The sequence below is a fragment of the Neofelis nebulosa genome, chromosome 5 (genome assembly GCF_028018385.1).
Source record: "Neofelis nebulosa isolate mNeoNeb1 chromosome 5, mNeoNeb1.pri, whole genome shotgun sequence".
Lineage (NCBI taxonomy): Eukaryota > Metazoa > Chordata > Mammalia > Carnivora > Felidae > Neofelis > Neofelis nebulosa.
In genome coordinates this window covers 54,364,458-54,389,470 of record NC_080786.1, presented here as the reverse complement: position 1 = coordinate 54,389,470, position 25,013 = coordinate 54,364,458, and the positions used below count along the sequence as shown (strand labels likewise).

The 25,013-nt window shown below is 35.9% G+C and overlaps 1 protein-coding gene across 3 annotated transcripts in view; it reads left to right on the top strand.

Moving 5' to 3' along the window:
* IFT80 (intraflagellar transport 80) overlaps nucleotides 1–25,013 on the top strand; it is a 133,883-nt gene that overhangs the window by 65,295 nt on the left and 43,575 nt on the right. For all 3 annotated transcript variants that reach the window (XM_058730351.1, XM_058730350.1, XM_058730352.1), the window contains one exon: nucleotides 14,805–14,984. In XM_058730351.1, the coding sequence (XP_058586334.1) occupies nucleotides 14,805–14,984 (180 nt within the window). The remainder of the gene's footprint in view (nucleotides 1–14,804; nucleotides 14,985–25,013) is intronic.

Sequence of the window (25,013 nt, the reverse complement as noted above, 5' to 3'; positions counted from 1 at the left end):
AGTATGATTTCAATGAAATAGGTTGAAGGGAAAGATAATGATAGAGGCAGCATTTTTAAAACTTGAGGTATAACATATACAGTATCTTATGTGTACGGTTCAGTAAATTTTTATATATGTAAATATCCAAGAAACCACCACCCATATTGTTATGGAATATTATCAACAACCCAGAAACTTTGTTTGTGCCTCCTCCCAGTCAGTTACTCCTCCATTGTAACTACTATTCTCACTGTGTCACCATAGATTAGTTTTATCTGTTTTTGACCTTTATTGTAAGTGGAATCATACAGCATTTTTACTTTTGTCTAATTTTTTTCATTCAACCATATGTCTATGAGATTTATCTATAGGTATAGTGGCAAAATTTTTGAATCCTCTCAACTTCTCTCTCATAAAACAGAGAAAGTAAGAGAATATAACCAAAAACCCACAGGTAGCAACTACAACAAAACTTAGGTGATGCTATATTACTGTAAGCTTCCAAATACAAGTGGTTTTCCAAAATATCATTAACAGGTATATGTGGTGAGCATCTGTGTGTGAGGAAGCAGAGGAAAATCAGTTGGCTTCTAAGACCATGAAGAAAGAACTCCCAAATCACCAACAAATCCCGAAAAATGAGATGGGCCAATCTGAGAACAGCAGTTGAAATTGGGCAGAAATCTGTAGTATCATAGTCCTAGAACAGGATCATAGTCAAATTACATAATGTTGTGAAAGACAATGAAGGCATACCATAAACAGGCCAGCCCTGCCAAATAATTCAAAACAAGTTGAAGGATATTAAAAACATGACAAAAGTTGTGAAATAACCATGTAAGTCAAAACCAGGAAAATTAAGAATTGAAGTGACTGGAGAAAAGGAAATTTTTAAGAGAGATGGCAGAATTCAAAAGAGAATTACAAAAATGGTAAAATTATTACAAAAGTGAAGACAAAACTAGAAGGAATATAAGAGCAAATAAATACAATGGAAAATGCCTTAAGGGATAAATAGAATGGGAAATGGAAGCCAGGAAATGGCAAAAGAGATACAAAGTTTTGATAGAAAGTGATAGATACAGGAGGTAAAGATCCAAAGTATATATAATATGAGTCGTCAAAGGAGAAGCACAAAGTAACGAATAGAACAAATACTACAAGCTACCATTGAAGAAAGATTTCCTCAAACATAGGAGATTTAAAATTGGTATTGAAAAGGCATACTAGATATGTAGGAGAATTGACCCAATACCCTTGTATATGCTAATAAAACTATAGGAGTTACAAGAAAAAGAAAAAAATCTTATGGGCATCCAGGGAAAAGACTAAGTCACTCATAGAAGGAAGAAAATAAAAATGTCATCAGACTTCGATAGCAACGCTTTATGCAGGGAGACAGTAGGTTAACATAGGATACTCAAAGAATAGGTGGGCCAAAGATTTTATATCTAGCCATTCTGAATTTTAAAGATCATAATAAGCAAGCTGGTATAAACATATGAGAACTCAAGGAATATTGTTCCCATGAGTGTTTCAAGGAGTCTACTGGAGAATTGGCTTCAGGTTAACAATATGACTAGGCTTATAGTAAAATAAGTACTGATTGTGAGCCCTAGATATAGATTTATCTGTAGAACCAGGACAAAATGTGTCTCTGAAGGATACAGTATTGTATGTATTGGCTCTAGGCATCAACATTACAAAAATGGGGTAGAATGAGAAGTATATGAAGAGTCAAAGTTGCTTTCTTAATAAAAATATATTACTTAAAATCAGATGTAGGGAAAAGGGAGGGGGGAGGATATCTCCTAATTTTCATGTTGCTTATAATGGACAACCAACAGAAAAATGCCCCAAAGGTGGCATGAAGATAAAGGGATTTTTACAAAGGTAATTTGTATAAAGGTAATCATAAGATTAAAAATAGAAACCTTCCTGTATACTAGAATATATTCCAAAAAAGGGAGAGCAAATAAAATAGACCCACACCCCTTTCTTAGGTAAAGCTGGTGCACACACACACTGACAAAGATGTAAGGGATAAAACAAAATAAAAAATATTCATCTGTGTGGGGAAGGAGAATGGGGGAGAGAAAGGGTAGAAATGAGACTTGTTTGACTTTACCTTGCTCTATAATTTTTTTGGTGAATTGAACTTTGGAACCATGTAAATATTTTACTTAATTACAAAACAAAATGAAATTTTAAAAAGTGTTTATTTATTTTGAGAGAAAGAGAGAGTAGATGCTTGAGAGAGTGTGGGGGAGGGGCAGAGAGAGAGAGAATCCCAAGCCGACTCCTTGCTTTCGGCTCATAGCACAAGTTGGGGCTTAGTCTCATGAACTGTGAGATCATATCCTGAGCCAAATAAAGACTTGGATGCTTAACTGACTGAGCCACCCATGTACCCCAAAACAAAATGAAATTTTTAGAAAGCAGCTCCTAAAACTCAAAAGGATATTAAACAAGTGGCCCTAATTATGTATTTAGTTGTTTGTATGTCTACCTAGAAAGAAGGTGTTACAAATGACTTTAAATGATTTGATTGTTGGCTCCTTGTGCTCACAGTAGATATTCAGACAATTGCCCTGCCTTTGGAAGAGAGTTTGGCAGTTCTCCTAAAGGTCAAAGAGAGTTACAATAGACACAGCAATTCTCCTAGGTATTACCCAAGAGAAATGAAAACATGTCTACACAAAAACCTATGTTCAGGGCAACAACCTCTTTGACCTCTTACTTGAAATGTCTCTGAAGGCAAGGGAAGTAAAAGCAAAAATGAATTACTGGGACCTCATCAAGATAAAAAGCTTCTGCACAGCAAAGGAAATAATCAACAAAACTAAAAGGCAACTGATGGAATGGGAGAAGATATTTGCAAATGACATATCTGATAAAGGGTTAGTATCTAAAATCTATAAAGAACTTACCAAACTCAACACCCGAAAAGCAAATAATCTAGTGAAGAAACGGGCAGAACATATGAATAGACACTTTTCCAAAGAACACTTCCAGGTGGCTAACAGACACATGAAAAGATGCTCAACTTTGCTCATCATCAGGGAAATACAAATCACTGAGATACCACCTCACACTGGTCAGAGTGGCTAAAATTAACAACTCAGGAAACAACAGATGTTGGTGAGGCTGTGGAGAAAGGGAAACCCTCTTGCACTGTTGTTGGGAATGCAAACCGGTTCAGCCACTCTGGAAAACAGTATGGAGGTTCCTCAAAATATTTTTAAAATTTTTTTAATGTTTTATTTTTGAGAGAGAGAGAGACAGAGTGTGAGTGGGCAAGGAGTAGAGAGAGAGAGGGAGACATAAAATCCAAAGCAGGTTCCAGGCTCCTAGCTGTCAGCCCAGAGCCGATGCGGGGCTTGAACTCATGAACTGTGAGATCATGACCTGAGCTGAAGTTGGACTCTTAACCGAGCAACCCAGGCACCCCCAAATAATTTAAAAATAAAATTATCCTACAACCCAGCAATATCACTACTAGGAATTTATCCAGAGGATACAGGAGTGCTGATTTGTAGGGGCACATGTACCCCAATGTTTATAGCAGCACTATCAACAATAGCCAAATTATGGAAAGAGCCCAATGTCCATCAACTGATAAATGGATAAAGAAGATACGTGGTGTGTGTGTGTGTATATATATATATATATACATATATATATATACACACACACACACATATACATATACATACAATGGAATACTACTTGGTGATGAAAAAGAATGAAATTTTGCCATTTGCAACAACATGGATGGAATTGGAGGGTATTGTGCTAAATGAAATAAGTCAGAGAAAGACAGATATATGTTTTCACTCATGTGGAATTTGAGAAACTTAACAAGACCATAGGGGAAGGGAAGGAAAAATAAGTTAACAAACACAGAGGGAGGCAAACCGTAAGAGACTCTTAAATACAGAGAACAAACTGAGAGTTGATGGGGGTGGGGGAGTTGGGGGGCAGGGAAAATGGGTGACGGGCACTGAGGAGGGCACTTGTTGGGATGAGCACTGGGTGTTGTATGTAAGTGATGAATCATGAGAATCTACTCCCAAAGTGAAGACTACACTGTATACACTCATTGTATGTTAGCTAACTTGGCAATAAATTATTAAATATTAATAAATAAGTAAAATAAAATCTGCAACATGCAACTTATCCCTAAAAACAAACTTCAAAGAATACATATCATGATACTTAAGTTACATTAAATTTTTATGTTTTCAGGGGCGCTAGGATGGCTCAGTCAGTTAAGCATCTGGATCTTGGTTTTGGCTCAGGTCACGATCTCCTAATTCATGAGTTTGAGCCCCATTTCAGGCTCTGTGCTGATGGTGTGGAGCCTCTCTATGTCTCTGTCCCCAGCCCCACTTGAGCTCTTGCTCTCTCTCAAAATAAAGAAATAAAAAACTAAAAAAAAAAAGTGTTAGAAAATTTTGTTAAAATTTTATTAAAATTAAGAAGTGATTTATTAAAAAAAAATAAAACTAAAAAAATAAAAATAATAAAATTAAGTGATTTTTTTTTTAGATGACTCTAGTAACAAAAAAAAATACAAGCAAATCATCAGAACTTGGGTCTTTAATAGTTAAGAAATTTGGGAGGGAGGGTTGGACGATAAGGTTATTTTGTCCATATATAATATATATGTCCACATGTCCATACATAATAATTTGTCCATAAATAATAACTTAACAATTGTTGATAAGTCAAAAAGATCTATTTATCATTTGTGCTTTAAAGAGATTAAAAAAAATTTTTTTTTAATGTTTATTTATTTTTGACAGAGAGAGAGAGAGAGAGAGAGAGAGAGAGAGACAGACAGTGCATGAGTGGGGGAGGGGCAGAGAGAGAAGGAGACACAGAATCCAAAGCAGGCTCCAGGCTCTGAGCTGTCAGCACAGAGCCCGATGCGGGGCTCGAACTCACCACTGTGAGATCATGACCTGAACCGAAAGTCGGACGCTCAACTGACTGAGCCACCCAGGCGCCCCTAAAGAGACTTTTAACACTCTAAGTCTCTTCTTTTCCCCAAATACGCCATGGAATATTAGATTCACATTTGTGTTTCAACCTCTAGAAAGAAATGAGGGAACCTCCTTAGGTGTAATTTAGTGATACTAATAAGAACCCTGAAGATGAATTTTTAAATATCCCTCTCACTTACCACTTACTTATCTCTCTCTTTAACCAAACTATTCCTTACGTTAGGATATACTCAGGCCGGCAGCATCTATATTGCCTGCTTGTTAGATGCAAATTAATGGGCCCCACCCCACCCCATCCTATTGAACCTGACCCTCTGGGATATGAGGGCCAGAAAATTTACTGAGCTCTTCTGGAGATTCTTTTTCTTTTACTTTTCTTTTCTTTCCTTTTCTTTTTCTCTTTTCTTTCTTTCTTTCTTTCTTTCTTTCTTTCTTTCTTTCTTTCTTTCTTTCTTTCTTTCTTTCTTTCTTTCTTTCTTTCTTTCTTTCTTTCTTCTTTCTTTTTTGAGAGACAGAGAGACAGAGAGTACAAGCATGTGGGGTAGGGGCAGAGAGAGAGGGAGAGAGAGAGAATCTCAATCAGGCTCCACGCTCAGCCCAGAGCTTGACATGGGGGTCGATCTCATGACCTTGAGATCATGACCTGAGCTGAAATCAAGAGTCATCTGCTCAACGGACTGAGCCACCCAAGCACCCCTCTTCCAGAGATTCTTTTTTTTTTTTTTTTTTTTTTAACGTTTTTTTTAAAATTTATTTTTGAGACAGGGAGAGACAGAGCATGAGCGGGGGAGGGTCAGAGAGAGGAAGGCACAGAATCTGAAACAGGCTCCAGGCTCTGAGCTGTCAGCACAGAGCCTGACGCGGGGCTCCAACTCATGGACTGCGAGATCATGACCTGAGCCGAAGTCGGCCGCTTAGCCAACTGAGCCACCCAGGCGCCCCTTCCAGAGATTCTTAAACACTGAAAAGTTATGACACTGCTTCTTAATTCTGTTTGCACATTAGAATCATCTGGGATGCTTTTATAAAAGATACCAAAACCCAGGACTCCAACTAATTAAATCCAGAAATTCTTGGGATGGAACCTGGGTCTATTTTTTAATATTCTCTATATGATTTTAACATACAGTCACTGTTCTATAAGAAAAGCAAAATCTGTGATTTGGTTTAAGACTATCATTAGCAACTGGCTCACTGTTCATTCTCTGCCAATTCATCTGCCCCCTCTTGAGAAAAATTACATGACCTGTGCCTTAGCTACTAATCCAGCTTCTCATAGTTACATTGTAAACTTGGTTTCTTACATTTGTTACCAAGTCCAAGCTTGTTCTGCTCACCACACAACAGGCCAATAAATTGAGAGGCTAGATATTGGGGCAAGGAGAATGACTCTGTTTGGAACGTCAGAAAATCAAAGAGATGGTGGACTATTGTCCCAAAGAGCCATCTCCCCAGAGCATAAGATTTGAGTTGCTTTTATGTTAGGAAGAGGAGAAGTTGAAAGGGGGGTGAAGTTAAAAGGTGACTGACACCAGTAGACATCTGAGAAAGGTCACGTAACTTCTTTGTTCTTGGTCAGTTGATCTTTGCGTACAGGAATCCGGTCATCGTGTTTCTGTAAATCTTAAACACCGCAAGTCATTTCTGTTATGTACTTCCTTATCTCCTTGGGTGTGGTAGATTTTGGGTAAAAAGCAGTTTCTGCAAACCTTAGCTGTAAAACGCCTAAGTGCAGGGCTAAGCAGAATGTTCTAAGCTATAGGTCACAGTAGCAAGAGAAGTAGAAGCAATATGGAGTCAACATGCTAAGTTTTTCCCTGTTACACATTCATCAACCTCATTTTTTCCTCATTTCATTTTTATTATTAGTGAATTATTATTTCCTCATTCACTTTTATTATTAGACTTTCAGATAATACAGTAGGAAAATAACGTAAAGCACTGGTTTTCAAACTTTAGTGTGCATTAGAATTACCTAGAGTTATTGTTAAAATAGATTGCTGGGCCCCACTCCAGTCTCTCTAATACAGTAGATCTAAGGTAGGGCCAAAAAATTTGCATTTTCAATAAGTTCCCAGATGGTGCTTAAGCTTCTGGCCCAGTGATCACTTTTTGAGAATGACTATATAATGAACCTCCATCACCCAGTTTCTAGCAGTTATCAACTAATGACTAATTCTTATCTGTACTACCACCTATTTCTCCATGGCCAGGATTATTTTGAGTAAATCCCTAAGAGCATATCATTTCATCACTAAATATTTCAGTATATATCACTAAGAACACAAAGACTTTTAACCTAAACTCATTACCATTATTAAACCTAAAAACAATTAACAATAATTCCTTAATATTAGCAAATATCCAGTCACTGTTCAAATTTTTCCAATTTTTTTTTCAGTTTGTTGAAATCAAGATGCAAATAAGATACAATTATTGTGATTGGCTGATCTGTAAGTTCCCCTTCCACATTTTTTCCCCTTGTAATTTTCTGTAGTTGAAGAAACTGGTCATATCCTATATTTTCCCACAGTCTAGATTTTGCCATCTGCAGTCTCATGGTGTCATCTAACATGTTGCTCTGTTTCCTTTATTTCCTGTAAATTGGTAGTTAGATCTAGAGTCCTGATCAGAATCAGGTTTGATTTTTTTGGCAAGAAAAAAATAAGTAAAAAAACTAAGAAAAAAATGTAAGAACTTCATAGGTGATATTGTATACTTCCAGCAGGAAGCATTTAATGTCTGATTGTCTCTCTTATGTTATTAGCAAATGATGATCATTGTCTAGATCTACTAATTCACTTACAACTGCAAATTGGTAATATTCTTTTTTTTGATGTTTGTTTATTTTTGAGAGAGAGACAGAGAGAAGGAGTTGGGGGGGGGGGGGTGGCGCAGAGAGAGAGGGAGACAGAATCCAAAGCAGGCTCCAGGCTCTGGGCTGTCAGCACAGAACCCGACCCAGGGCTTGAACTCACTAACCGTGAGATCATGACCTGAGCCAAAGTTGGACCCTTAACTGACTGAGCCACCCAGGTACCTCATAAAATGGTAATATTCTAATTCTCATTTCTTCATCTAACTGCAGTAGTTCTACAAAAGAAACATCTCCTTGACTGTTGGTTACCCTGGGGTATAGTTCATATAACAAAGGCAGAATAAATTCCTGATTATTTCTCTTTAACTATTAGTTTCCAAAAATATAAATTTGAACAGTGACTGGGTAATTATTGTTAATTATTGTTTAATGTTGTTGAGGTTAAGTTAAAAAAAGTCTTTGTGTTCATCACTAAATATACTAAAATATTTAGTGATGAAATGATATGCTGTCAGGGACTTGCTCAAAATAATCTAGGCCATGGAGAAGTAGGTGGTGGTACAGATGAGCTAAGAATGAGCCATTAGTTGGTAACTGCTGGAAACTGGGTAATGGGTAAATGGGGATTCATTACACCAGTAGCCTTGTAGTCTTGTAGTCTCCAAATACAACCAATAAATGTTATTGTTAAGGTCATAAACTCACTAATTTTAACATAATTGGTGTATTCCAATAAATAAAATGCTCAAATCGGCCCAATTTTAACCAGCCTTTTTTTTTTTTTGTCAGAATCTTGTAGGCTTTTATCACTTCCCTTGTTTTCTAAGTATGACAAAATGTTCCAAATTCATACTTTATTTTTTCTGACCCACATCTCCTATCAGCTTTTTCTTTAGTGTGCCCAGGTTTATTTTGTGGAAACATGGAAAATGATATTGAGAGAAAACCCTAAAGTGTTAGGGGTGCTCACTGTTACTAAGTTGATCATTGCTTTTCTAGCCCTTTTTAGTGGACAGAGCTAGGAATTTTTTTTCACAAACTCAAACTGATACTTCCAGTTCAAATCCAGAAACTATAGGATTTTATTTACCCTCACCAGTCTTACTTCAGTATCTGGTTTCACCTAGCCAAAAATCCTAGTTATTTAAAAACACTAGTGAAAAAAAAAAAGGAAAAAAAAAAGGAAAAAAAAAAAAAACAAAAAAACACTAGTGAAAATGCTCAGAATAGCCATACCAACACTACAAAGAGTTTTAAAATTTCTTTTTTACATTCTTTTGTTCGTAAACCTATTTTCTTCTTTTTAAATGACAATTTTATTGAGATATATATCACATATTGTAAAGTTCACCCTTTTATTAAAGTGTAGAATTCAGTCATTTTTAGTGCAGAGCTGTGCAACTGACTAATCTAATTTCAGAATTTCAGAACATTTTCATCACCACAAAAAGAAACCCATACCCATTAGCAGTCACTCCTATTCCCCTCCCCATGTCTCATGGCAACCACTAATCTTCTTTTATTTTCTCTTGTGGCTATTTCATCTAAATGGAATAATATAGTATGTGGCCTTTTGTGACTAGCTTCTTTCACTTAGCATAATGTTTTCAAGGTTCATCCATGTTGCAGCATGTTTTATTGCTTCATTCCTTTTTTGAGAGAGAGATCACGTGCATGTGCCTGAGCAGGGGAGGGGCAGAGGGAAAGGGGGAGAGAATCTCAAGCAGTCTCCACACCCAGTGCCAGGCTCAGTTTCAGGACTGAGAGATCATGACCTGAGCCAAACTCAAGAATTGGACACTTAACCAACTGAGCCACCCAGGTGCCTCTTTTCTTTTCTTTTCTTCTTTTTTTCTCTTTTCTTTTCTTTTTTTGAAGTACGCTCTATGCCAATTCGGGGCTTGAACTCACAATCCCGAGATCAAGAGTCACTCAGCCAGCTAGGCGCCCTATTTCCTTCCTCTTTATTGCCAAATAATACTGCCAAACATTATATGAATATAACATATTTTGTTTTTCCATTCATCATTTTATGGACATTTGCATCTTTCAGGTTTTTGGCTGTTATAAATAATGTCACTATAAACATTTGGACATAGGGTTTTGGGTTTTTTTTTAATACTTTCTTGTCAAGTTAGCTAATATACAGTGTGGTCTTGGCTTCAGGAGTAGATTCCTGTGATTCATTAGTTACATACAACACCCAGTGCTCATCCCAACAAGTGCCCTCCTCAATGTCTATCACTCATTTTCCCCACCTCCCAAATCTCCCACCCCCATCAACCCTCAGTCTGTTCTCTGTATTTAAGAGTCTCTTAATGGTTTGCCTCTCTCTGTTTGTAACTTATTTTTCCTTCCCTTCCCTGATGGCCTTCTGTTAGGTTTCTCAAATTCCACATATGAGTGAAAACGTATGATGTCTTTCTCTGACTGACTTATTTCACTTAGCATAATACCCTCCAGTTACATCCACATTGTTGCAAATGGCAAGATTTCATTCTTTTTATCACCAAGTAGTATTCCATTTTGTGTGTGTATGTGTGTGTGTATATATATATATATGTATGTTGTATTAATAATACATATATGTACATATATATGTATATATTATATAATACAATATATGTATTGTATTATACATATAATATAATACACTATAATACAATACAATATGTATTATACATATAATACAATATATGTATATTGTATTAATAATACATATATTATACGTACATGTGTGTATATATTATATATATGTATATTGTATTAATATTACATGTACATATATGTATGTGCACATTATATGTATATGTACATGTACATTATATGTACAATATGTATTATACATGTATGTATACAATATACATATTGTATACATACATGTATGTATATGTATACATGTATACGTATAATACATAATAATACATATATAATGTATACATATATAATACATATACATATTATGTATATATTATATATGTATGTTGTATTAATATTATATGTACATATGTATGTATATATATTGTATTAATAATACATATATGTATACCTATATATGTATATATTATATATACATTATATAATACAATATATGTATTGTATTATACATATAATATAATATATAATACAGTATAATACAATATAATATGTATTGTACATATAATATATGTATATTGTATCAATACATATATGTACGTATATATGTATATATTATACATATTATATAATACAATATAATAATACATATGTTGTATATTGTATTATATTATCCATTCATCGGTTAATGGACATTTGGGCTCTTTCCATAATTTGGCTATTGTTGGTAGCACCGCTATAAACATTGGGATACATGTGCCCCTGTGAATCAGCATTCCTGTATCCTTTGGATAAATTCCTAGTAGTGCTATTACTGGGTCATAGGGTAATTCTATTTTTAATTTTTTGGGGAACTTCCATACTGTTTTCCAGAGTGGCTGAACCAGTTTGCATTCCCAACACCAATGCAAGACGGTTCCCCTTTCTCGACATCCTCGCCAAACATCTGTTGTTTCCTGAGTTGTTAATTTTAGCCACTCTGACCGGTCTCAGTGTGGTTTTGATTCATACATTTCCCTGATGATGAGCAAAGTTGAGCATCTTTTGATGTGTCTGTTAACCATCTGGAAGTGTTCTTTGGAAAAGTGTCTATTCATGTCTTCTGCCCGTTTCTTCACTGGATTATTTGTTTCTCGGGTGTTGAGTTTGGTAAGTTCTTTATAGATTTTAGATACTAACCCTTCATCAGATATGTCATTTGCAAATATCTTCTCCCATTCCATTGGTTGCCTTTTAGTTTTGTTGATTATTTCCTTTGTTGTGCAGAAGCTTTTTATCTTGATGAGGTCCCAATAATTCATTTTTGCTTTTATTTCCCTTGCCTTCAGGATATGTCAAGTAAGAAGTTGCTGTAGCTGAGGTCAAAGAGATTGTTTCCTGTTTTCACCTCTAGAATTTTGATGGTTTCCTATCTCACATTTAGGTCCTCCATCCATTTTGAATTTTTTTTGTGTATGATGTAAGAAAGTGATCCAGTTTCATTCTTCTGCATGTTGCTGTCCAGTTCTCCCAGCACCATTTGCTAAAGAGACTGTCTTTTTTCCATTGGATACTCTTTCCTACTTTGTCAAAGATTAGTTGGCCATATATTTGTGGGTCCATTTCTGGGTTCTCTATTCTATTCCACTGGTCAATTTGTCTGTTTTTGTGCCAATATCACAGTGTCTTGATGATTACAGCTTTGTAGTATAGGCTAGAGTCTGGGATTGTGATGCCTCCAGCTTTGGTTTTCTTTTTCAACATTTCTTTGGCTATTCTGGGTCTTTTGTGGTTCCATACAAATTTTATGATTATATGTTTGTTCTAGCTCTGTGAAGAATGCTGGTGCTATTTTGATTGGGGTTTCAGTGAATGTGTAGATTCCTTTGTTAGTATTAACATTTTAACAATATTTATTCTTCCAATCCATGAGCATGGAATGTTTTTCCATTTCTTTGTGTCTTCTTCAGTTTCTTTGATAAGCTTTCTATAGTTTTCAGCATATAGATGTTTTATCTCTTTAGTTAGTTTTATTCCTAGGTATTTTGTGGTTCTTGGTGTAATTATAAATGGTTTATAATTTAATAATAATATAATAATTATTATTTATAAATATAATGAATAATAATAATTATAAATTATTTATGGTTCTTGGTGCAATTGTCAATTTTTCTGTTGCTTCGTTATTGGTGTAGAGAAATGCAACTGATTGCTGTACATTAATTTTATATCCTGCAATTTTGCTGAATTCAGGTATCAGTTCTAGCAGTTTTTTGTTGGAGTCTTTCAAGTTTTCCATGTAGAGTATCATGTCATTTGCAAAAAGTGAAAGTTTGACTTCTTCTTTGCCAATTTGGATGCCTTTTATTTCATTTTGTTGTCTGATTGTTGTGGCCAGGACTTCCAACAATATGTTAAACAACAGTGGTGAGAGTGGATGTCCCTGTTGTGCAGATTTTATATTTGTTGTACCTGGAGTATGAAAGACATCAGAGGAATATAGGGTGATGAAAGTATTATCTAAACATCCCTTTCCCTTTTCTCCTCTTAGCTAGGATTAGGCCTCTAGGAGTTCTTAGATACATTTTGTTATGTTTAATTTTAGTAAGATGTTTCTTTCTGGCTGATTTGGTTCTTTTGGTAGTTTAAAATCATACTTTAAAGTAAATAGTTTTAAAATATGAATCTATGGTTTTAAAATACAATTTAAAATAAGATCTCTGGGGCATCTGGTTGGCTCAGTCAGTTAAGCATCCAACTCTTGATTTCAGCTCAGATCATGATCTCATGGTTTGTGAGTTTAAGCCTCACTCCGAGCTCTGTGCTCACAGTGAGCAGCCTGCGTGGGATTGTCTCTCTCTCTCTCTCTCCCTCTGACCCTGTCCCACTTGTGCTGTCTCTCTCTCTCTCTGTCAAAAATAAATACACATTTTAAAAAAATAAAATAAGATTTCTCTTGCATCTACACCATGAGAATAAATTTAGAATGATAGATGTGCCATAAGCCTAGTCCAATCTATTATTACATATTAATAAATTGAGTTTCATTTGTCTATACCAACCACATAATTTTTATGTAAAATAGTAGTCATGCAGTAAGTCATAATTCTGTTTGTCAAACATAAATGAATTTTTTTTATTGCCAGAAGTAGATTGTTTGTATTGTTGATATTGTCTTCACTTATTTTTAAAAAGATGACTTCAACTATTGTATATTTTCCTTTGTTGAACTTACTCTTCTTAATTTCAGAAAAGGAGGTTTTTAACATTTTTATGCTGCTGATGAAGGGAAAGTTTGTTCATTATCTCCTCCTCGATAACTTTCTTATAGGGCCTTTTATTTAAGCAATAGGTAGAGGTTTGAAGGACAGTTGAAAAAAGTGTCAGTGAGTAGTAAGAGTCATTCAGCATTTTTATTGTATGTATGAACTTTATTGAGAATTTAAAATCTTTTCTAATAGTACTATGAATTAATGAATATTTTTCTATATTTTTTCAATTTTCTCCACATTTTTTGTCATTGAACCCGTAGCTAACAATGAATATATTTGAAGCAACAATAATGTACAGCAAAATAAATATGCACTCAAGAACAACCAAAATATCAACAACAAAAAAATCAAGACTCAATTTGACTTTAAGCTGTAAGGTTGGAAGAATGGAAAGGGAATATATGCAAATTTAGTCAAATAAATAAATCATCCTTCTAGCAAATACATATTTTGCATCTGAAAAATGAAAGAAAATGCATGTTATGTCATCTTTTAAAAGGCTTTTTCTGACTGTCTTATTCACACACACACACATATACACACACACACACGTAAGTCTCCTTTGTCTTAGATGATGCTTCTTGATACCTTTAGATAACTTTCTCAGAGAGATAAGTAGATTCTAGAAGAGGTTATATTACTACATTATGAAAGAAAAAACAGGAAAAAAAAGGTCCATTAACCTATTCTTTCATGATTTAAACTGTGTGTCAGAGATGTCTTAGTTATATTGTGTCTTCAGTTTCAATTTTTAGTGACATAAAATTATTGATATATTATAATCAGCCTTTCAGTGTAAGGACTGTAGAGGTCCTTAAGAACAGTAAGGTGTCTTTTTTTTTTTTTCTACAGACTTTATATTTACCAATTCAGCATTATTACTTAAAAGTAGTGATGTGAATGGAAACAGTGTGAGTGTTTTGCAGTTCTTGAGAGATTTTATACACTTTTATCATATTATTCTACAGTGTACTTTAAAAATTACATCTGTATCTTCTGTTCAGTACACAATTATCAAGAAAAAATTTCTCAATTCTAGGATAAACCACATTCTTTTAAAAAATCATCTTAAAATGTATGCTCAATTTAAAACTCCTTTAAATTTTTTTTCCCAGTGAATTGATTTTACTCTCATTCTTTCTTCCCCAGTGGTCATATGCTTTGGAAAAGCCCAACACCGGCAGTATATTTAACATTGCGTGGTCAATTGATGGCACTCAGATCGCTGGAGCCTGTGGAAATGGGCATGTTGTTTTTGCACATGTGGTGGAGCAGCGTTGGGAGTGGAAAAATTTTCAAGTAACATTAACTAAACGAAGGACCATGCAGGTATGATTATGTTCCATGGTTGATTAAACCTGCCTCTTTTCACATTAGCTCACTCTACAGAATATGGAGTTATCGTCACTAATTGTATTTAAACCAAGTTTATAAAAATTCAGTCATATTAAATATATTTCACCAATGCCATTGGTGACTTTTTCATGACATAATATAAGAACCTTTCACTGATACAGAACCTGAGTACCCACAGCTACTGTGGTTATGGGGTTGAGGCAGGGATGGTGAAACTTGAAGCATTTAGGGACTATGTGGATTCAGTTCCGGAAGGAGGGAAGAAGCTGCAATAAGTTAGATTTAACTCCTGGACCTGACCCCATGGCAGGCCTAGCCTGCTAGTCACTGTCAGGGTTACATTATTTTATTAATTTATAATTGTATAAGCTTATTTAACCTGTTTACAAAATTTTTTTTTCCTTTTAAGAATTACCTAAGGCTAGCCAAAGTAGGAAAACAGTGGGAAATTCTTATTGGGAGGTAGGAAGTGAAAAACAGGTACTTTTGGAGTGAAATAAGATGGGAAGTTTGGGGGGCACCTAGGTGGCTCAGTCGGATGAGTGTCCAACTTCAGCTTAGGTCATGGTCTCACAGTTTGTAGGTTTGATCACCATTTCTGGCTCTATGCTGATGGCTCAGAGCCTGGAGCCTGGAGCCTGGAGCCTGTGTCTTCCCTCTCTGCCCCTCCCCCACTCAAACTCTCTTTCAAAAATAAATAAAGATTAAACAAAAAAATTTTTTAAAGGACAGAACGGTTGGGATGTAGCAGTAGAAAGTTGAGGAAAATGTTGTTCAGGTCAGAGAACTCCAGTAGGGGGGTTATCTATGCACTATAAGCTTCATAAGTGTACAATACTGTTATTTCACTCAAGCCCAGTGTCTTGCATATAATAAATGCTCAACAAATAAATTTAAAAATTTTTAATTTATTTATTTTTGAGAGGGAGAGTGTAAGTGGGCAAGAGGGGCAGAGGGAGAATGAAAGAATCTTTTTTTTTTAATGTTTATTTATTTTTGAGAGAGAGACAGAGTGAGAGTGGGTGAGGGACAGAGAGAGAGGGAGACACAGAATCTGAAGCAGGCCCCATGCTCTGAGCTGTCAGCACAGAGCCCCACGCAGGGCTTGAACCCATGAACCGCAAGATCGTGACCTGAGCCAAAGTCAGATGCTTAACTGACAGAGCCACCCAGGAGCCCCAGAATGAGAGAATCTTAAGCAGGCTCCATGCTCAGTGCAGAGCCCGACGGGGGGGGGGGGGGGGGGGGGGGCTCGACCTCACGACTCCGGGATCATGACCTGAGCCAAAAGCAAGAGTCAGATGTTCAACCAACTGCGCCACCCAGGTGCCTGGTCAACAAATATTTTAACAGTTAGTTGACAAAAGATACGAGGAAGAGGCCAGAGACAATGTACCAATGGCAAACCCTCTGCCAGAGAAAGGAGAACTGTACCTTCTAACTCTTCTTCCTTCTATTGTATCAATTGCCTCTGTCTTCATATTCAGAATTCAGACTATTATAATTATTTGGAAGCACGTATCTTGTAATTTCTAAGTCTACTCAAATGTTCTTTAGCCTAAGTATCCAGATTTTTTTATTTGGATAATATGGTCACTAGATTTGTAATAATTAGGTATGTTATAGTTTTTCTTTGTTCTGTTTACTTATTTTTAAAATTTTAAACATTTTATTATGGAGTATTTTTTTTTTTAATGTTTGTATTTGAGAGAGAGAGACAGACAGACAGACAGAAAGACAGAGACAGAGAGTGAGTGGGAAGGGCAGAGAGAGAGAGGAAAACACAGAATCTGAAACAGGCTCCAGGCTCTGAGTTGTCCGTACAGAGCCTGACATGGGGCTTTTATTCACAAATCAGGAGATCATGACCTGAGGTGAAATCGGATGCTTAACCAATTGAGCCACCCAGGTTCCCCTTTTATGGAGAATTTAATACATATGCAGAAGTAGACAGAATAGTGTGATGAATCACTGTGTACTCATCACCCAGCCCTAACAACCAACCCATGACCAAGCCTGGCCCAGGCATTGTCCATATCTACTTTCCTTCTTCCCCAATTATTTTGAAGCCAATTCAGATATCATATTTTGTCTGTGAAATTTTCAGTATACAGCTAAGAGAAGGACTCTTTTAACATAACCACAATACCATTATTATACCTTAAAAATAATAATTCCTTAATATTATCAAATATGCAGAAAGTGTTCAAATTTTCAGCTGTTTCCCACGTGTCGCATTTTTAAAAGTTTGTTTTGAAATCAGGATCCAAAATGGTTTACATGTTGCAATTGGTTGACATGTCTTTTAAGTTTCCTAATATATAGGTTCCCCTTCCATCTCTGGTTTTACCCCTGCACTTTATTTGCTGAAGGAACCAAATTGTTTGTCCAGCAGAGTTTACCACAGTCTGGACTTTATTGATTGTGTCCCTATGGTGTGGTTTGACATACTCCTCTATCTTCTGTATTTCCTGTAAATTAGTTATTGGATCTAGGTGATGTTATATATAAGTAGGTATTTCTGTTAATTAACCTGGGAACTAAAGCATTATTTATAGTGTTGTGTATATGACAAAAGATGCCTTGTGAGTTCTAATCAATTGATTTGGGGACATAATTATTTTATCCATATAGTGCATGGGGGGCGATTAGCTAATAGTATTGCTAAATAAATTCTAGCCTTAATTTCAAAAATGCCCCAAGATGAGAATATATCTAGAAAGAGGAGTTCTTCTTACATAATAAAAAGGAGTCATCCTAGAGATTAGAGGATTTTTACATGAGATAAAATGAGCAGTGGAGGTGTTTAAATGACTTATCTAATCCAAATTGTTTTTGTACTTACAATAATGTTTGTAAGTAATCTTTCAAAATTTTAGAACTAGAACACTGTTTTTATTGTTTTTACTTTCTCAGTGATTATAAAACATTTGTATTGCATTTTTGCTAAATTGGGCCTATTCAGTGGTTTTTCTTGAAATACTTTCATACACTCATTCACTAGATATTTATTGAGTGATCCCTACTTGCCAGGCATTGGACTAGGCAATGGGAAATATAATTGTGATGAGAACAAATTTGGTCCCCCTTTTCATGGAACCTCCTAGTTTAAAATCTCTTTTTTCCCCCATAAATTCATCTCAAATTGATTTAAGGTAAGCAATGAAGAAAGAAGCTTATTTCTTTATGTGAAGTCAAGAAATGGACTGACTTGAGGAATTACTGAATTCAAAGTCTTAAATAACAAGATTTCATCATTTTTTCTTCCTTGACTTTCTTTTTCTCTGTATTGGCTTTTTTTTTTTTTTTTTTTTTACAAAACCTCTCCCTCTTTGGTGGCCTTGATATTTCTATAAACTTAAGATCCATCAAGAAGAGTGCTTTTTCTCCTTCCAGTAATTTCAACAGAAATCTCAGCACTGGGTCTCATGTGTCAAGTCTAGGTTTAGAGTATTTAGTTGGGAGATGGAGGGGAGGATGAATCAACCCCATCTAAACCTCTTGGTTACTGAGAATAATGGAGAGAATGGTTCCCCAGAGGGAAACCAAGGCATATTTACCAGAAAAGAGCATTTGATTCTGGGAAGACAAAACCAACATTTATCTGCTATGGCTTATCCTTCGGCTGTTTAGCAACCCTACTGACTAGTTATGTATTGTTGCATAATAAATCACTCTAAAACATAGTGGCTTAAAACAACAACATTTGTTATTTCTCGGTTTCTGTGGGTCAGGAATCCAGGCATGGCTTTGCCAGGTTTTCTGGCTTAGAGTCTCTCACTAGGCTACAGTCAAAGTGTTGGCCAGGGCTTTAGTCACATCTGAAGGCTCAACTAGGGGGGGGATTTGCTTCTAAGCTCATTGACATGGTTATTGGCAGGATTCTGTTTATCATGATCTGTTGAACTGAGAGACTCAGTTTCTTCTAGACTGTTGACTGGAGGCCACCTATAGTTCCTTGTATGTAGCCTCTCCAAAGGGCAGCTTACAACTTGGCCATTTGCTTTATTAGAACAAGCAAGTGAGAAGGGCCAGAGCAAGTGTGAGCAAGATGTAAGTCACAGTTTTGTTTTTTAAGTTTTTATTTATTTGAGAGAAACAGAGACAATCTGAGTGGGGGAGGGGCAGAGAAAGGGAAAGAGAATCCCAAGCAGGCTCTGAGCCAGCACAGAGCCCAATGCAGGGCTTGAACCCACGAAACTGTGAGATCATGACCTGAGCCGAAACCAAGAGTTGGATGCTCAACTGACTAAGCCATCTAGGCACCCCATAAGTCACAGTTTTTTATAACCTGAACTCAGAAGTAGCATCTCATCACTTTTACCATATTCTGTTCACTAGAAGCAAGCTCCTAGATCCTATGCATACACAAGTGGAGAGACTTCTACACTGATGTGAATAACAATAGGTAGAGATCACTGACCACCACCTTACCAGCTACCTACCAGATATACTTACACTTATTCATATACATATAATTCAGAAATGCACTACTAACTAATGCAGCTATTCTGTATGCAATTGAAAACAAACCCATCCCTCCCTAAAAGAAGATAATTTAGACTCATCTACTTATTCCATTCAGTTCTAAATCTCTGGTCTAGAAAACTATAAATAAATGTGAGTTTTAATTATTCTCCTCCCTCTCCCCATATTCCTAACTTACACTAATGAAGGGAAAACGGAACAGCTGCAATGAAAACAGTTTGGAAAAGAGGAGAGAGAAAACAACACACTATGATGACCAGGTCCATAGCTAAAATCCAGCTGGCCAGGAATATACTGAGAACTCTTTTTCTTTGCAGTAGAGTTAGTTGCTTGGTTAATTTAGCAACTCTGGTATGCTTTTCTGGGAAGATCTCCTACTTGGGAGAATTCCCTTTCTGAGGACTATACATTTTATTCACCCATTAGTTTTATTGTAAGATGGGGTCACAGATTGTCACAGGGACTGAACAATCACATTTTTTGTTTGCCTGGTTTAGCGTTTTACAATTTCCTTAGAAGCTTAGTGCACTGTTGGTTGATTTGTGTTTCATTAATTCAGAAATCAGAGATTATGTTGAGTCCTAATTGTTACATGTAGACCTTGACCTGGCAGTTGCTACCAGCAATGCTTCATTGCCTTACCTGTCTCCTTGGACCTCAACTTTTCTGTGTACAGTAACCTAGAGTGAGGAGTTTTCTTCCTCTTCCCCTTGCCTTCAGGCTGAATCTTAATGGATGATTCTTTCTGAAAGAGATAGTTGATGTCTCCGTTAGGAGGAAGTACCTAGAAGGGAGAAGGTACAGGTGGAGATGAAGCATTTCTCAAGTTTCAACTTTACTTTTCTCTCTCTGCTGACACTCAGTTTAGCATGGGGCACAGCTTTGGCTCCTAATAGTTGCTATAATTCAAGATTATTTGATTTTTAGTCACCTTATCTTTTGTAAAGGTAAGAGTTAACAATAGAGTGATTTTGAGGATTAAATGAGTCAATATATGTAAAACAATAATAAATGGTAACTATTACTATGATTATATCTATGTATAGGATTAAATGAGTATTTTACAAATGTGGAAACAGAATTTTTGGATTTATGTCAATCTGAGGAGTCTAAATATTGTGGTCAGGTAGAAGTATTGGGTGACACAAGTATTAAGAAGTTAATCCTGGAACTTCCCTGAATTGAACAGAGTAAACGGGTGCATTTTAAAATTCGGCACAGGACATTTCTGATGTGGGATTCACCATAGTTTTGAAATTATAACCGTAATTACTAGAATGTCTTTAGTTTTGTTATTATAGCTGGGATGTTTTATTCCTGTTTAAGTTCTAGTGTTCCAGATTCACAAAAAAGGGAGTTCCCCCATGTGAAGCTTTAGGCAAACATGAATTTTAAGAAATCTGTTTGTAATTTGAATAATGGCAGAGGCCTATACAATTGTATTATTAAATATTGAATTTTCCTAAACTTGTATTAACAGCCAGTTTTTTTCACTACGTATCATATTGCTATAAAGAAACTAACATATAACTTCCTTTAAAAACATTCATTTCAGGGTACCTGTGTGGCTCAGTTGGTTAACTGTCTAAGTTTTGATCTCAGGGTCACGAGTTCAAGCCCTACATTGGGCCCCACACTGGTTGTAAAGCCTACTTAAAAAAAAAAGTGGGGGGGGGGCGCCTGGGTGCCTCAGGTTGGCTGAGCGTCCGACTTCAGCTCAAGTCATGATCTCACAGCTCGTGAGTTTGAGCCCTGCGTCAGGCTCTGTGCTGACAGCTCAGAGCTTGGAGCCTGCTTCGCATTTTGTGTCTCCCTCGCTCTCTGCCCCTCCCCCACTCATGCCATGTCTCTCTCTGTCTCTCAAAATAAATAAACATTTAAAAAAAACACTTTCATTTTCTTCCATTAGCTTTAAAATGTTTCTAGGAGAGGTTGGTATTTTGGACCTTTAAAAAGGTCTCTGGGAGCCTAGGCTTATGATGGTGTCATAAGTTCACACTTGGAAAAAGAGACATATCTATGGCTCCACAGAGATCAATAATATATGTCTATTTAATATAATATTTAAAGGTAATTTTTAAAAAGACTCATCTGGACTCAAAAACAAGGGAAACATCTCTCAGGTCCAGAGATGGAACAAAAATGGAGAGTGTGATGTCTCCGATGTGCTTGACTCCTGGTCCAGAAGCAGGGAGGCAAAGGCAGTGAGTGGCTCTCACTCAGCAGAGTGGCTCTGCTGGCTAATGGAACTAAAAGTACTTGATGTGAGACAAGTGGGCTGATCTAGGTCTCTTTAAAATTAGAGCATGGGGATCTGTAAGGTAGTTGTAGTCTCCCCTTTGTGAAAGACCTAAAAAAGCCTTGGACTTAGAGAGACTCACAGAGTCACCACCTACAGTCATGGTCTGCTTAGTTCTAGGGGACCTATTCTAGAGCCCTGGAGTTGAGCAGTATGCAACCTGCAGCACACATCTGTAGCTTTGCAGACACAACCCAGCCTTTTCATTGAAAGCACTCTTCACATTTTTGTTCCAAGTAAAAACTGGCTGATTCCTGAGACTGGTGTTACTTCAACAGCCTTTTCAAGTAGAAGTGCTTTTCTTCTTTCTGCCACGTATTACTGGGTTTGGAGATTAGGTGAGAGTCTTCCTTATCCGTCATGGCTGATTTCAGACCACAATAATTTCTTCCTCCCAAAACAACCCCAGCTCCTTTAAAGCACCTACCATCAGACTACTCTTCATTTTGCAGTCATTTCCCCCACTCATTCAAGAGTGAAGCAAACATATCAGTGTCTTTTTTTTTTTTTACCATTAGTCTAGCATTACTCTTTTTTATTAAGACTTTCAAAAAGTGTCTAAAAGATGAAAATTTATTTTAACATAACCATGGTAGCATTTCACATTTCTCCAGTTGTTTCCTAAATATATCTTTCTGTGATAATAGGTCCCACTTCTCCAATTATTTTCTAAATATATATTTAGATGGTTGGTTTGTTTACATCAGGAAACAAAGTTCCACATTGCATTTAGCTAATTTGTCTCTTCAGTCTGTTTAAATGTGAAGCAATTTCTCCTCGTTCTTATCTGTTTATTTAAGAAACCAGGTGGTTTGTTTTGCTAAAACTTTCACATTTACCTGTTTGCATCTCTATGGGATGATTCCATTTAACATGTTCATCTAGGCCCAGTATTTCTTGTAGACTGGTTATTAGATTGAGAACCTTGATAAGTATAAAGAACACTTTGTAAGTAATGCTGTGGACTTCCTATTGCATCACATCAAGAGACACACATGTCTATTTATCTCTCTTTTAGTGATGTTAGGATGAATCAGTGTCTCCAGGTGTTGTGAGTCTGATTCATCTATCATGAAGAAAAAGCCTGAAAAGCCCATTGGGCTTTTACTTTAATATTTTTAGTAGCCATTGATAATACTGGTCTAAAACTATGTTTCATTGGGATTTGCAAAATGATAGTCTTGTAATTCTATCATTCCTTCTGCATTTGTTAGTAAAGTTCTCCCATAAGACATTTGCCTTTTCAACCATTTGGTTACCCTGAGTTGAGACAGTTCTGAAGTATTTTCTGTATTTACCATTCTTCAGATAATGAGTTGATTTCCCAATGAATCTTGTTATTGTTATTGTTTGTTGATGTTATCATTATAAACTTGCAGATTTTAACATTTTTGTTGTGTTTCAATCTGTTGCAGTCATTATTCTATTTAATGTTCAGATGGTCCCATCTTTGACCAATTGGCTCCTATGTTCTTTAGAGATGACTTCAATAACTTGCTTGTATTTCTGATAAGATATTATAGGCTTCTCATATATTTCCTGTCCCAGACTTGGAATCAACAATTTTTACAAGAAGGACTTGCTCCTTTTGGGAGGGAAATGTTATCTAGAGACCATAATCCTGGTGTGTGCTGGGTGTGCTCCTTGCTGCTGGTTTGATAATTACTTCTAGATAAAATGTGTTTGTTTTGTTTGTTTGCTTGTTTGTTTGTTTAGTAATCTCTACATTCAGCATGGGGCTCAAACCCTGGGATCAATAGTTGCGTGCTTTTCCAACTGAACCATCCAGGAGCCCCAAAGTGTATTTGTTTTTGACAGATAAAAATACATCATGAGTGTATACTGAAGTTTCAAATTCAAATTTAAGATTACAGAGTTTTACTCTTTATTTCTTACTTATAGCTCTTTTGTAAGAAAATTTTGGTTTCTAAAGACATTAGTGGTACTGTCTGTGTGTGTGTGTGTGTGTGTGTGTGTGTGTGTGTGTTATTTCATAATTTTGCTTATTTATCTTTGTGATAGAATTCTAAAAGTAAGATTTCTGGGTCAAGGAATATATGTATATGTAATGTTGCTATCTCCATCATGGTTATAGCAGTTTTACTAGTTTGGTGAGTATGGGAGTTGAGCAGATAATAAAAATACAATATGCCTTATAGGTAGAAGTGCTTTAAAGAAGTGGTTAAAAGAAGTTTGACTTTATCTTTCTTTTTTTCCATACCCATTCATTCTTCATTAATACTGTAATTGTCATATTATATTTAGAAAGATGATAATATTTTGAGGGGAATTTAAAGAAATGCTAACTTATAGTTACAATTAATCTCTTTTTCTCTATTTTTACCTCTTGCTACAGTGTCTTCCCCATTCTGGTATCGACAAAAGATTAGATAAATTTAACTTGCTCAACATTTTTCTTCATTTGCTGCAGATTGTCCCATTAATATCAAGGTTGTTAGCAGATACTGCCAAGTGTTAAAATCCTTGCAAACTTTGTTCTGTTACTGACTTTGTAACAGTTTGACTATTATAGGTGAAATCTTTGTTAGTTGGTGTTTAGCTTTCTTATACATTATCTCTGTGTTTTTACATGTGGAAATACTTGTGCCCCTCTGTGCAGCTTGACTGTGCAGTTGGTTTCTTTACTAATACCTCCTACTCCATTTTGACTTTTTAAAATTATTGTATCTCTTTTTTTTAGAACTTAAATTTTAAAGTAAAACCTAGCCCTAAGAAGGTATTTTTCTGTTTGGGGCAGAAATCATACAATCTCTTTCCAACTTCTATGCGTATATATATAGCTATATCTCAATGTTATAGCATTTTTCACCTTATTTCTCCATTGCTAGATCATTCAAATTGGCTTTCAGGTTAGAAATATACTTATTTCTACTTATTTCTAGGACATTTTATGTGTATTTCTTTTGTTGGTTGATTTTTTAACATTTTTTTATTTATTTTGAGAGAGTGTGTGCATGCATGCATGCATGCCCAAGGAAGGGAGGAGTAGAGAGAGGGGGAGAGGGAGAATCCCAAAAAGGCTCCACACTGTCAGCACAGAACCAAATCCAGGGCTCCATCTCATGACCTAAACCACAAGATCATTACCTGAGCCGAAATCAAGTCAGATGCTTAAACTACTCAGGTGCCCCTGAATTTTTTTATGCTTCAAAATCTTACTAATTTACCTGGTTAAAATTTTGATGTATTTTAAT